The 12,527-nt window shown below is 47.5% G+C and overlaps 1 protein-coding gene across 29 annotated transcripts in view; it reads left to right on the forward strand.

The window, feature by feature from the left end:
- The window catches only part of RAD51B (RAD51 paralog B), a 657,779-nt gene that overhangs the window by 452,229 nt on the left and 193,023 nt on the right, over window positions 1–12,527 (forward strand). For 27 of the 29 annotated variants that reach the window (XR_016226494.1, XR_016226495.1, XR_016226493.1 and 24 more), the window contains one exon: window positions 9,203–9,299. Coding sequence is in view for 23 of the 29 variants with exons in the window: in XM_051826348.3 (XP_051682308.1) it covers window positions 9,203–9,299 (97 nt within the window). In the remaining 6 variants the exon portion in view is untranslated. Of the gene's footprint in view, window positions 1–9,202; window positions 9,300–9,944; window positions 10,158–12,527 lie in introns of those variants that run through there. The other 2 variants (XM_089322161.1, XR_016226496.1) reach the window with 2 other exon arrangements.

Genomic DNA, 12,527 nt, shown 5'->3' on the forward strand with positions numbered 1-12,527 from the left:
GAGTAGGCTGCTCCACTTCCTATCCAGCTCTCTGCTATGACCCGGGAATGCAACGGAAGATGGCCCAAGTCCTTGGGCCCCTGCACCCTCATGGGAGACCAGGAAGAAGCTCCTGGTTCCTGGCTTCGGATCGGCACAGCTCCGGCCTTTGAGGCTATCTGGGGAGTGAACCATCAGATGGAAGACCTCTCTCTCTCTCTCTCTCTCTTTCCTCTCTCTCTCTCTCTCTGCCTCTCCTCTCTCTGTGTAACTCTTTCAAATAAATAAATAAATAAATATTTTTTTAAAAAAAAGGACTTGCGCCTCAAGTGGGTCTGTAGTGCATGATGAAGAGTTGGCTTTACTGTGGTAGAAAACCTCTACTCCCAGGGCATTGCCATGGAAGGAAGCCCGCCCCTACCCCATGTAAATATTTAACCACTTTAATGTATTTATTCTGGACCTATTCTTCTTGTGTCTCTCCTGTATTGACTCTGTTTAATTGTAGGTTATTATTGTTTGTCCATATTGATGTCATTTATTTAAGGATGGACACAGCATTGCTTCAGTGCCCTCTCCCTCCTTTTTTTTTTAATTTAAAAAAAAAGGCACAATATTGTCCTTCCTTGGGGACATCAAACAAATTTTTGTTCAGGAGCATATCTGATGAGATATGAGGAATTTGCTGCTAGGCTGACCTTTTGATCTCCTTTTGAATACAGAGTGAGCGACCTTTGCTCCCATTGTACGCCCCAGACTCATTCCAGAGATGGAATTGGTTGCACCTGTACAGTCGCGGGGTTTGGAGAGCCATTTGTGTCCGTGGCGTGGAGATACAGGGGGTCAAGGCCAGTGTTGGCTCATCCTCTGTGGGAGGTTTCTCTCAGCCTGCCCTGTTCTTCAGCCCCTCTCCACCAGTAGCCACTGGCAGTGTCACTGGGACTGGAGGGCACCAAGTTGATGTTTATCACATTGGACTCCCCTGGGAGCTGTATTTTTTTTAGCACCCCCCCCCCCCCCAGGGAGCAAGTGACTCAACAGTGCTGTTTCTTGGTCTCACATGAGACCAAGGAGGGGAACTCAGTTAATTTCAGCCCTCTGTGATGGACGGATGCAAAGCGGGAGTCTTTCTAATCCTCCTTGCAAATCAGAGGGAGGGGAATCCCCAAGCTCCCGTGGCACACGTGAATAGAAAGCACCAGCAAGTAACAAAAACACCTACAAAGGTCAGCAGAAACTCAGGGGACTGTTGGAAATTCACCTCCCCTGCCTTTCTGTGGGGCGCGGTGGGCAGTAGTGAGGGAGTGGGTGAAGGCGGCCCAAACACGCTGCATGCAAAAGCCGCTTGGCCACAGAAAGTACACGGTATAGCTGGAGGCTGCTAGGAAAGTTTCCTCCACTTCCGTGTGAGCCTCAGAGTCATCTGACAATTGACCTCGATCTGTTCCCCGCCCCGGCTGGCCAGAGACTTGGGAACTGCACACAGTTGGCAGACGCACCCTTGGAAGTCACAGTGACTGCCTTGTCGCAGTTCACCGGTGGTGCGTGGGATTTCCTACAGACAGGGCCGGGTGGAAGGTGGGAACCGCACACCAGCCTGCTGTTTGTGCCTTCCTTACAACCCTTGGCCCCATCTGAGACCCGGAACCGACATGTGCTAAGCTCAGCCTGTCGGCCTGTGGGACCAGAGCTGTCCACACCTATGTTGACCGCAAGATAGCTGCACACACACCCCCTCCCACGGAGGCCGCCCCCTGCTGCCCGGAAGTAGGCCACCCTGTGGTGCCACCCAGTTACTCCCATGCATTTATTTGGGCCACATGGCAGACACAGCCTCCCTCAATGCGCTGCCTTTGAACTTAGTGGCGGAGGCCGTGGTATCGGCAGAGCCTCTGTGACTGAGTGAGTGTGCGTGTGTGTGTGTGCAGAGCTAAGGAGATGCTTCCTCTTCCTCCATTTTCATTGCTTCACACTGAGCTACTTTCGTCTCAAGCTTCTCCCACCACGCCGAGTGTTCCTCTAGCTTTGGGGGTTGCACAGTGGAATCCACAGAAAAGATTTTCCTTCGCCTGGGTGGATAAGAAGAGGTGAGAACTCCATTCAGATGGAAGGTGTTCTCACCATAATCACAAAAGACTTCCATTCACTCCACTCCCTCCTGTGTTGCTTCCTTCTTTCTTGCCCGCCCATTGCTTCCGGGTAGGGCAGGTTTTCCGAGGTTGGAGGTGACAGTAGTCCATGGCTGTGGTGCAGCTTGGAGTTCAGCACGAATACTGGCGGGAGTTGAGACCTACGGAACGTTTTTCTTAGCGGCCTGCTACATCAGCAGTCATGCATTCTCTTCGTATCTTTTGTGGATTCAACACTTTTAGGTGCCGAGGGGTTGGGGACGTTTCCGGAATCGCACAGGAGGTTAGTGAGGGGGACAGAAACAGAAGGCAGGCTCCCCACTCCCACAGCCGTGTTTTCTTCAAGCCAAACTGCAGTTTGGTCCTTTCCCTACAAATACTTCAAGAGGAAAATCCCTCACAGTCTTCAGATTTTCCCAGAAAGCAGTTGACGTGCAGCCCTTCACAATGGAAACAGACTGGAATGGTGAAACCTTATCAGCCCTCCATGCTGTGACTGAGCTGAAGCTGAAATTTAAAAAAAAAAAAAAAAGTTTTTTTCATCATGGAGTGATTTATAATTTTCCAGAGCTTGGCAAAACTAAGCCAGTGAATAGTAGAAGCAGATTTGTTTTTTGTTTTCCTCCCAGCAAAGGTTGGGTATTTCTTTCCAGAGCCGCAAGTGGTTGGTAGGGGAGTGGGCTTGGGAGCCCTACAGGTCTGCTCTGGGGGAGACCTCCCTTGTTCTCACCCTTTTCCCTCTACCTCCTGCTCTCCCTCCCCTTCCCCTCCCCTCCCTGGCTCCTGGATCCCTCTTGCCCGCGGCTCCTGCCACAGCAGACAGACGGGCTGTGGCAGACACCGTCATGGTTGGGAAGCAAGGGGAGACCATGGGGAAAACCACTCCAGGCCTTTCTCTCAAGCCTTGGCGATGAAAGGACTCAATGAACCCGAACAATTTCTCACAGGAAAGTTCCGGCCTCTGTCGCCTTGAAGCAGGTTGCATTCAGCAAACCTTGACAGAGCCAGGATCTTACCCAAGGCCTCTGTTGGCCAGACAGGCTAGGTCACTGTCGTGTCTGGCAATTAGAATCATTGTAGATACCAAAAGGAACACTTTTTAAACTGTACCTTAAGCAGATAGACCATACGAAAAGAAAAAAAAAATGAACTCTGCCTTCCAAACTGCCGAGAGACAGTCTTTCATTCTGAAAGTACTAGGCTTAGCAGCCAGCCATGAGGCCGTGGAGTCAGCACCCACATTCTCTTCTTGCTGCTCTTTCTCTGGCCAGCAGGTGACCCAGTGGGTGGCCTGCTCCCTGGGGAGCTGGAATGGCCAGGACAATCACTGCACCTCATCCTACTGGCCCAGTTAAAGTGATTTTGAAACTTCTCAGATAATCTGTGTTCGGTTGTGGCAGGTTTCTGCCAGAGAGTGGGCAGGAAGAGGAAGTGGGTGATTTTTCATTGGCATAAAAATGCTCCTGAGAGACGCACAGTGGTTAAGATGCCACTTGGACATGCACATCCCCTCTTGGAGTGCCTGGGTTTGAGTCCTGGCTCTGCTTCCACTCACAGTTTCCTGCCGATGCACACCCTGGGAGGCAGTGGTCATGGCTCAAGTGCCTGGGTCCCTGCCGTGACATAGGAGTCCTGGACTACGTTCCTGGCTTCTGGCTTCAGCCTGGCTGAGCTCTGGCTGTTGAGGGCATTTAGGAAGTGAACTGAGAGATGGAAGCTCGCTCTCTCTGTCTCTGTCGCTGTCTCCGTTTCAAATAAATAAATTTAATTCATAAACATTTTTTAAAAGAAAAATACCCTGGGATGCCTAAGGTAGTTTCATGATTTCTCTAGTCCTGGCGACCTGAGTTCTATGAAGAGCATCCATTTCCAAGCTTCCTCTGATCAGAGAGGATGAGCCACATGTATCAGGGACCACTGAAAACTACCAGAAAGATTGACAGAATTCACATAGGATCACCTCGCACACTTGGCTGTCTTAGAAGCGGAAGCTATTTACCTATGTGGCTTGTGGTTATTTATTGGCATTAGAATCCACAAGGATCTTGTTACAGGATTGGTCCTATTACAGTTTCGTGTATTTCTAAACTTTATAACCCTTTGCTCGTTTATGGATCAAACGCTCTAAACCAGGACATCGAGGCCTGGAGAAGTCACCCGTGAGTGGGTGTGGGCTGAGAGTTCCTCTCCCTTCTCCTCTGCCTGCTGGTGCCTCGGAGGGAGGGTGGGCAGGGAGACCTGCACAGCCCAGTTCTCATCTGCACTGTTTCTCTCAGGAAGGTGACTCTAGTTCTCTTGGCGGAAGGTAGAGATTACAAATCCCACCTCCCACAACCACCCCCCTACTCCAAAAAGATAAATGATGACATTGGCCATATTCATGGGTCTTGAAATAAATCTTCCTTGTAAATACTGAGTTACTGTTTTGCTGACCATGAATCTTTCTTCTGCTGACCAAACAGGGCCAGGTATCACATTGCAACCTATTCTATCCCCAGCTGACCACAAAGTCCCTCTTCTCTGTGTCACCTTCTAAGAGTCCGGAAAAAGGAGCTTCTTCCATTAAAAGCTGTGCCTTCAGGCTGGCAGCTCCCCACCTGATTTCTCCAGTGCTGCCCCGTTTTCTCTCCTGTCTACTGCATTCCAGTACTCATTGTGGGCTCCGTACCCTAAATGGTTACTGAAGCAGGCACCCAACCCGCAAAGATGCTTCTCATCCTTTAATGTATGCTGGATCAGACTAGATACATACAGATCCCTGAAGGCAGAGTGTATTCCGGGCCAAGGGTGAGTAGGGTGTGGATGTGGCCTGATGTGGTCTAGTTGTAGTATAGCTGAAGACCAGCTGCATTAGATGAAGCCAGGAAGGTCTGCACTGGACACGTAGACCAGCAAAGAGTCAAGCTCAGTTGTCCCAGTCCCAAGACCCTAGGGCCAATGACTAGCTTAGTCTGCTTCTGCTCTCTTATCTCAATATTTGCTCCCCTAAGCTCATTAACACTTGCTGGAAGTGAGTCATATGTTTTTGTTTGTGTAGTGGTTCATCTCATGCCCAGGATCCTCTGCCTTCTGACCAGAATCACATTGATTTCCCAGCCATCTGCCTTTACCAGTTCATCTCATCTTTGACTGGCTTGTTCCCACCTTTCCATTTCTTTTCTCTAGCTTACAAGGCCTGCTCTCTGTGAAAGTAGGACCTATTGGGTTGTTTATGAATCTATATGCCTGATTTCCTCCTTGGAGGTCTTAACTGTTCTCTTAGGCAGTACATAGGAGATGTGCTACAGTACTCAGATAGGCTGCAGAAGATACACGTAGAGAAGCTAGATGATGCAGGGGAAAACTCAGAACCCAGAGACATGTATTAAAAAGAAGGTCAGAGGTCTATGTGACATTATATGAGGGGCCATTTCACAGCCAGGAGTATTTCTTTCAGTATCCTACAGACAAGCAAGCAGCTCAAGGAAGCTTTGGAAGTAAGTGGTCTCTCCATTTATAAAGTTGAGTCACGACAGTAGTTACTTTATACAGTTCATAGGGCTTCTTTTTTACCTGTAGGTGAATGATATTCTTCCTGAAGAGTAAACTTTAACCTGGATTCTGTCTCCTCCTAGCTTTAGAGGTAATCATGACCATTGAAATATATATAATCCATATATATATATATACATATATATACATATATATACACATATATATACGTGTATATATATATATATATATATATATAAAAATACATGTATTCACCTTTCCCTTTGTCTAAGAGTCCCACTCTGGCCTTTGGATTTATAGCTGGTGGGAGTGGTGGTGGTGGGGCTTACTGTATGTCTTCGATTATCCATATTTTTAGGGAAATGGCAAAAATAGCAAGTTCCTTTTCAATTAAATGTTATTGCTTTTGAACATATAAACAGCAATACGCATTCGTTGTCAGCAGCAGGCCGTATGCAGTATGAAAGAGAATCAGGCATAGATTTTCTATCTGAACAAGCAAGAAACAGATCGACAAAGCAGAAGCTACTGACAGTGAAGGGGGTAGCATTTACCATCGGCTGGGTACTGTGCTATGGACTTTAAATGTCTAGTTTGATCCCTCAAGCCCTGTGAGGTAAGTATTATCATACTAAGAAAGGTTATGGAACTTGCCCGTTGTCACACAGCCAGTGAGTGGCATAGTTAGTAAGCCCGGGATCTGAACTCCGTCTGATTCCAAAGCCATTGTCCACTGCGCAAAACGCTGTCATGCAAACTTAGTACCAAGCATCCCAGCCTTCCCAGTGGAGCAGAGCAGCAGGAAAGCCTCTCTGAAGTACGGGTCAGAACTCTTAAGACTCTGTCGGTAACATGTAGTGGCGTTTTGTTCGTTATTTTGAGAGCATGGCTTTCATGTCCGTAGATTGGCTGAACGGGAAGCAGAACACGTCTGCAGGCTTCTGCCCAAGTTGTGATTATTTGTAACCGATGCTTTGGGAATGCTTCCAACCTGTCATTTTGGTGAGCGTGATTTAGAAAACCACAACAGTTCCCTGAGAGGATGTGATTAGCAAACCCCTGAGCTTGGTGGCTGTGTCCCTTGGCCTTCAGACCCAAAATAACAAGGGCAGAGGATGAGCAGCGCAGCCACACAGGGGCTCGATCGTTTGCCGCTGAAGAGTGAAACTGCTTTCTTCTCTGTCTAGTCTTCCATGGGAAGTGGAAACGAGGATGGGCACCCTCTGAAGCACGGAATCCGTAGTTCGGTTTTAGGTCCTGCAGGGCATCATCTCCTTAGTTCTGTGCAAGAAAGCCGTCAGTCATCTCAGCACAAGTTTCCGTTTCAGGACAAGTGAAGTCACAATCAAATTGAGAAAATGCGGTTTAAATATTTTAGTCAATTCCTTATCATCTAAGTTGTAAGTTTCTGGAGAAGACATAGAGCCCCTTTGTCTTGCTTCTTTCTCCCCGGAAATGTGGTGCCACCTCCGGGTGGTAGTTTCTGTGTTCGGTAAATTGCCTTTGCCATTACTGTCACTGTTTCACTGGAGTTCTGGTCATTTTCAACAAGCTATCGTCTAGAAGAATCCCATAAAATTAGCATTGTAAACTCTAATTAGATTTCTCAGAAGTGTCATAATATTTTTTCCTAGGATAGGCAGGTTATTATTTTGTTCAGCAGCAGATAAAGCAAATGGTTAAAGGAGACTTCAAGACATTCCTGGAAGATAGAGTTGAAAGATCAGTTTATTTTGTGCAGAACAATTTGGAAGTCCATGCCGTCTTTTCACGACGTGCATTTTTAATGAACTTTTGGAGACCCTTCGACTTTTCAGAGCAATGTCAATATCTTGTTGGTCTTGCTTTAAATAACTGCTCTCTTTTCTTCCCGAGATTTTTACACAAATCAGATAAACTTGGGAAAGACTGAAATTGGAAGACGTGACTAGACATACCAAAGTATATCCTGATGTAGAAGATTGTGATGCAGTTATATTATTAAAGCCAGTGATCTGCAGTATGTAGTACATCCCAGTTTGTTAACCTCTATATCACTGTTCTGGAGGAAAGACTAACAGTAGGGACAGCAGTGGCTTCCATTTATTGAATATTTACCATGGGCCGGACGCTGCTAAGTATCTCATCTCATTCTTGCAACCGTTCCATAAGGTAAATATTATTTTACCCGCAAACAAAAACTCAAAGGCTCTGCAACTTTCCCAGGGTATGCAGCTTCAGAGTCAGAATTTGAACCCAGTTTTATTGAACTGCAGAGCTTACACCCTGTGTTATAAAGAGAGAAGCGAACACAAATCCTGATTGATACTCTTCATATGAATAGTTGTTTCTTAAAAGAGTAGGCTCTTTGACCATTTCCAGCCATATTAACTGAAGACATAGCTTATAAGGTTCTCACCAGCCCTTGTGAAAAGTGGCAATACAAAAGAATATGGTAAGTAAGACACGCCGAGTGGAACCCAGCAGATCCGATCATTGCTGCAAAGTAGCTGGAGGCTCTTGCACCCAGCTGACACACAGAGGCTGGAGAAGGTTGTCTGTGCTCATAGAGCACTTCGTTTCTCTGCCTGACCTTGCCATCCTGTTCCCCTCTCAGCCCTCAATTAAGCTGCCACGGGTGCAGGATTTATAATGTGTCACTGGTGTATTCAAGAGGCAGTGACAGAGGTGTGGCTGAAAAGCTGGGTAATGAGCAATGGGGATGATTTCCACTTCTGTTCAAATCAAAGTGGCGAGAAAGCCAGAGCTGATGCGTGGGACAGACAAGAGAGGCAGCCGCATGCATATTCCAGGCACGGAGTTGTATGACCAGGAGGGAGACGTCCTCCGAGTGACCGGAATGCTCAGCTTCTATCCTTGTTGGGAATACCCGAACGTTGGGACAATGGTGGAGTTCATCAGGAACGAGGATTTGTAGGGAAAGGAATGGCTTCTTGACTGTACCAAGAGTGAAAATACTGTGTGGCGTTGAACCATGGGGATTAGGCAGTTTTAGTGTCCTTTCCAGGAATCCTAAATATTATGGCCTGTATTTTGTGTGTGTAGGATTATGTTAATTTGTGTTTTAAGCACATAGTGACACTTTGGATTTCTTTTGTATGTAACAGAAAAATATTATCTTTATAGAGGCAAATATTACTCCTGTTTCACAAATTTAGAAATAACAGCTCTGACTTTGAGATTTCTAGGAAAGAAGCCACAAGCATCCAAATTTAAATTATTGCTTTTATTTGGCACCAACAGTATCTTAGGTTATAGATACCATTTTCAAAATTAAAGTTTTATTAAGTGTGTACGTGTGCATCTGAATTCTGGTTAGTCTTCTATTTTTTTAGTTCATGTGATGATATCTTTCAGTTCCAAAGTACTCAGAATTTAGAAAGAATTGATTAGCAGTTAGCCTATGTCCCCAGTGTTCTGGGTTTTGAATGACAGATAGGCCTTGCCCAAAGATAAAGTTGGTGAAAGCCAGAGCTGGGGTTTTCCTACCTGTGTCCTTATCAGTCTTCCCCTAAACCACAGTCTGCCTTTTGATAGCCCTCATAATTAATTTGGTCTCTCTCTTTCTTCTCCCCCCCTCCCCTCTCCCTGTCTGTTCACAGGTTATCTTGACGAATCAAATTACAACCCATCTGAGCGGAGCCCTCACTTCTCAGGCAGACCTGGTGTCTCCAGCTGATGATTTGTCCCTGTCTGAAGGTAAGGGATCTGTCCTGGAGAGGCTGCAACTTGACACTGACGTACAGCCCCGCAGCCTCTCTGCCTCCTGTTGAGAGCAGGGAGACCTGGCTGATAGCCACTGCTCGGTGAACCCAGCCAGAGCCTGGTGACTTAGGCCAGCCATCTTCGCAGGCCTCTGATCTCTCGTATTTGGAGAGTCTCCCGCCCTCTCCCTATCAGTGAGTCCCCTTTTTCCCTTGACTGAGTCATCTGCATGGGCACCCATCACGCTTCTGGGAGTTGTTCCAGGTCCTTAGGGTAGGGGCTGGCAACTGCTAACAACTGACTCTGTTTTTGAGACTAAAGCTCCAAGGTCCACTGCGTCAGTGATCTCACAGGCGTCTAGCCTTTGGCTTGTGCTGAGTTCCTTTGGATTGGCTGAAAGCATCCACCAGTTCCAGCTTTGCAAAGGGACTGGGGGGTGGGGCATCTCTACCTTGGTGAATCTGTAGCTCTTACTTCAGCTCTCTGCAACCAGCAAAGACCTGCCAGGCTACGGTTTTGGTGGCAATAAGCTTGATGTGGCTGGGGGAGTTACAACAGCCGCCAGAGGGTAGTCTCTGGTTTGATTGAAAGTTCTTACTTGGCATCTCTGAGTTCTCGCTGTGGTCTGATTTCCTTCAGGCACCACGCCGTGGGCCTGGGTAGATGTGCGTGACTCTTCCCTTCCCGCTTCCTGTGGATTGTGTGTGATGAAATCTGGGGGACTTTAGCCAGCACAGAGCTCCTGACCGACTGCCCGGCTGCGCTTCCATGGATGGTCTTGGTGTCTGGTCTCAGAAGTTAAGAACCTCACTGCTCCTCGGTGGTATCTTTTGGAATAAGAGATAGTGACACATTGACCTACTGGTGAAGACTCAAGTGCTCAGGGGACCCCCATTCTACATCCAACGCTGCTTTATCACCTCTCTTACCGGGACTAAACCCTAGATCACCTGCTAGTCCTGCCTTCTCAAGCATCTGTTAGCATCTAATCAGCTTATTCTTTCCAAACCTCTCTTTCTTTTATCCCCTCTATTTTTGTAATGTATGTTGTGACCAACTGACTTTAAATTCATAATTGCATTATTTTAATAAAAAGCAAAATGGCCTTCCCAACTCTGGCCTCTGCCATTTCTGTTCTGCCACATTAACCCAACTAGCCTTCCCTGATCTGACTTCTTCCTACTGGGTCACTCTCCTACTTGGAAATCTTGGAATTTGTTTTTCTCTGAGAATGGGCTAAAATAGTCAAGAATTTGAGGTTTGTTAGTTTGAAATCAACCAGAATAGAGGTATTTATGCCATTGTTATGGACATCAACACAGGCGAAATTGGAGCTATTTTTGTTATTGTTGTTTATTTGTATTCCTTTTGGGTGGATTAGTTTCAAAAAAATCACTAAATTTAATTATTCTTTTTTTTTTTTTTTTTTTTTTTTTTTTTTTTTTTGACAGGCAGAGTGGACAGTGAGAGAGAGAGACAGAGAGAGAAAGGTCTTCCTTTTGCCGTTGGTTCACCCTCCAATGGCCGCCGCTGCAGCCGGCGCACCGCGCTGATCCTGGCAGGAGCCAGGAGCCAGGTGCTTTTCCTGGTCTCCCATGGGGTGCAGGGCCCAAGCACCTGGGCCATCCTCCACTGCACTCCCTGGCCACAGCAGAGAGCTGGCCTGGAAGAGGGGCGCCCGGGACAGAATCCGGCGCCCCAACCGGGACTAGAACCCGGTGTGCCGGCGCCGCAAGGTGGAGGATTAGCCTATTGAGCCACGGCGCCGGCTAATTATTCTTTTTAAAAATATTTTATTTATTTATGTTAAAGGCAATTGGCAGGAGCAGGGGTGGGGGGAGAGCTTCATCTGCTGGTTCACTGCCCAGATGGCCACAATGGCCATGGCTGGGCCAGGGAGAAGCTAGGAGTCTGGAACTCCATCTGGGCTTCCACGTGGGGGCAGGGGCCCAAGTAGTTGAGCCATCTTCCACTGCTTTCCAGGTGCTTTTTTTTTTTTTTTTTTTGACAGGCAGAATTAGAGAGAAAGGTCTTCCTTCCGTTGGTTCACCCCCCAAATGGCCGCTATGGCCGGTGCGCTGTGCCGATCTGATCCAAAGTCAGGAGCCAGGTGCTTCCTCCTGGTCTCCATGTGGGTGCAGGGCCCAAACACTTGAGTCATCCTCCACTGCCTTCCCGGGCCACAGCAGAGAGCTGGACTGGAAGAGGAGCAACCGGGAATAGAACCTGGGGTGCCAGCGCCACAGGTGGAGGATTAGCCTAGTGAGCCGCGACGCCAGCCTCCAGGTACATTATTAGCAGGGAGCTGGATATGAAGTAGAACAGCCAGGACTTGCACCTGTGCTCATACGGGACACCAGCGCTGGCCCCAAGTTAATTCTTCCTAACTCCTCAGACTATTCTTTCCTTCCTAGCCAACTGGGGTTCCTGCCAGTGCCTTCCATGCAACTCCTGCGCCATGTGCACCGGTCGGTCCTCTGCCCGCCCCTCTGCACTCTAGCCTCTGGGCTTCTGCAAAGCAGACGGACCTAATCCAGTGGATTATTTCCCTCTGCCACTTCTGCCACTCTCCCAAGCCCACTCCTTCGAGACCTAGTGACCATGTCTTCCACAAAACCATCTTGTCCGTTCAGTTGGTGTCAGTCTCACTTCTTCCTCTGTGGCCTCTACCTGCTCAGCTATATAGAGGAAGGGTTTTGAAAAACTAATTTACTTTTCCCATTTTTCTGACTGCATCAGCGAGCTTTTAAAAACACAGGCTGTGTCTTTTCGTTGTGGATGTTGTGGTGGTGGTGGTGGTGGTGGTGTTGCACCCCAGTGAGTAGAAATGTAGGCACAGAGTGAGCTGTAAATGAATGCTGAGTGACCATCCTAGTAAACACCTTGGAAAAGCAGCGACCGTAAGAAGCACGTGGAGCATCTGTGAGAATCACTTTTAAAATGTTAGTAAAATGATTACACATATTTTTTCAGCTCTGAGATGGAGCGCAGAAGAAAGTGCCTGCCTTCCTTATTTGATAGCCAATAAGTAATAGTACTTTTCTTTGTCTTGGCTTCCTGCTCCATCTTAAGCAAAGCAGAAGAGTAAGATAGCGGGCAGGCATTGTGTACAGCAGGTTACGCTTGTCACTTGGTATCCCTACATCCTATATCAGAGGCCCTGGGATGGAGTCCCACCTTTGATTGCTTCTGATCCAGCTTCTTGGTAATGCACCCCTGGAG

Source organism: Oryctolagus cuniculus, chromosome 20 (genome assembly GCF_051225735.1).
Source record: "Oryctolagus cuniculus isolate XC-2025 breed Fujian yellow rabbit chromosome 20, ASM5122573v1, whole genome shotgun sequence".
NCBI classification, from domain to species: domain Eukaryota; kingdom Metazoa; phylum Chordata; class Mammalia; order Lagomorpha; family Leporidae; genus Oryctolagus; species Oryctolagus cuniculus.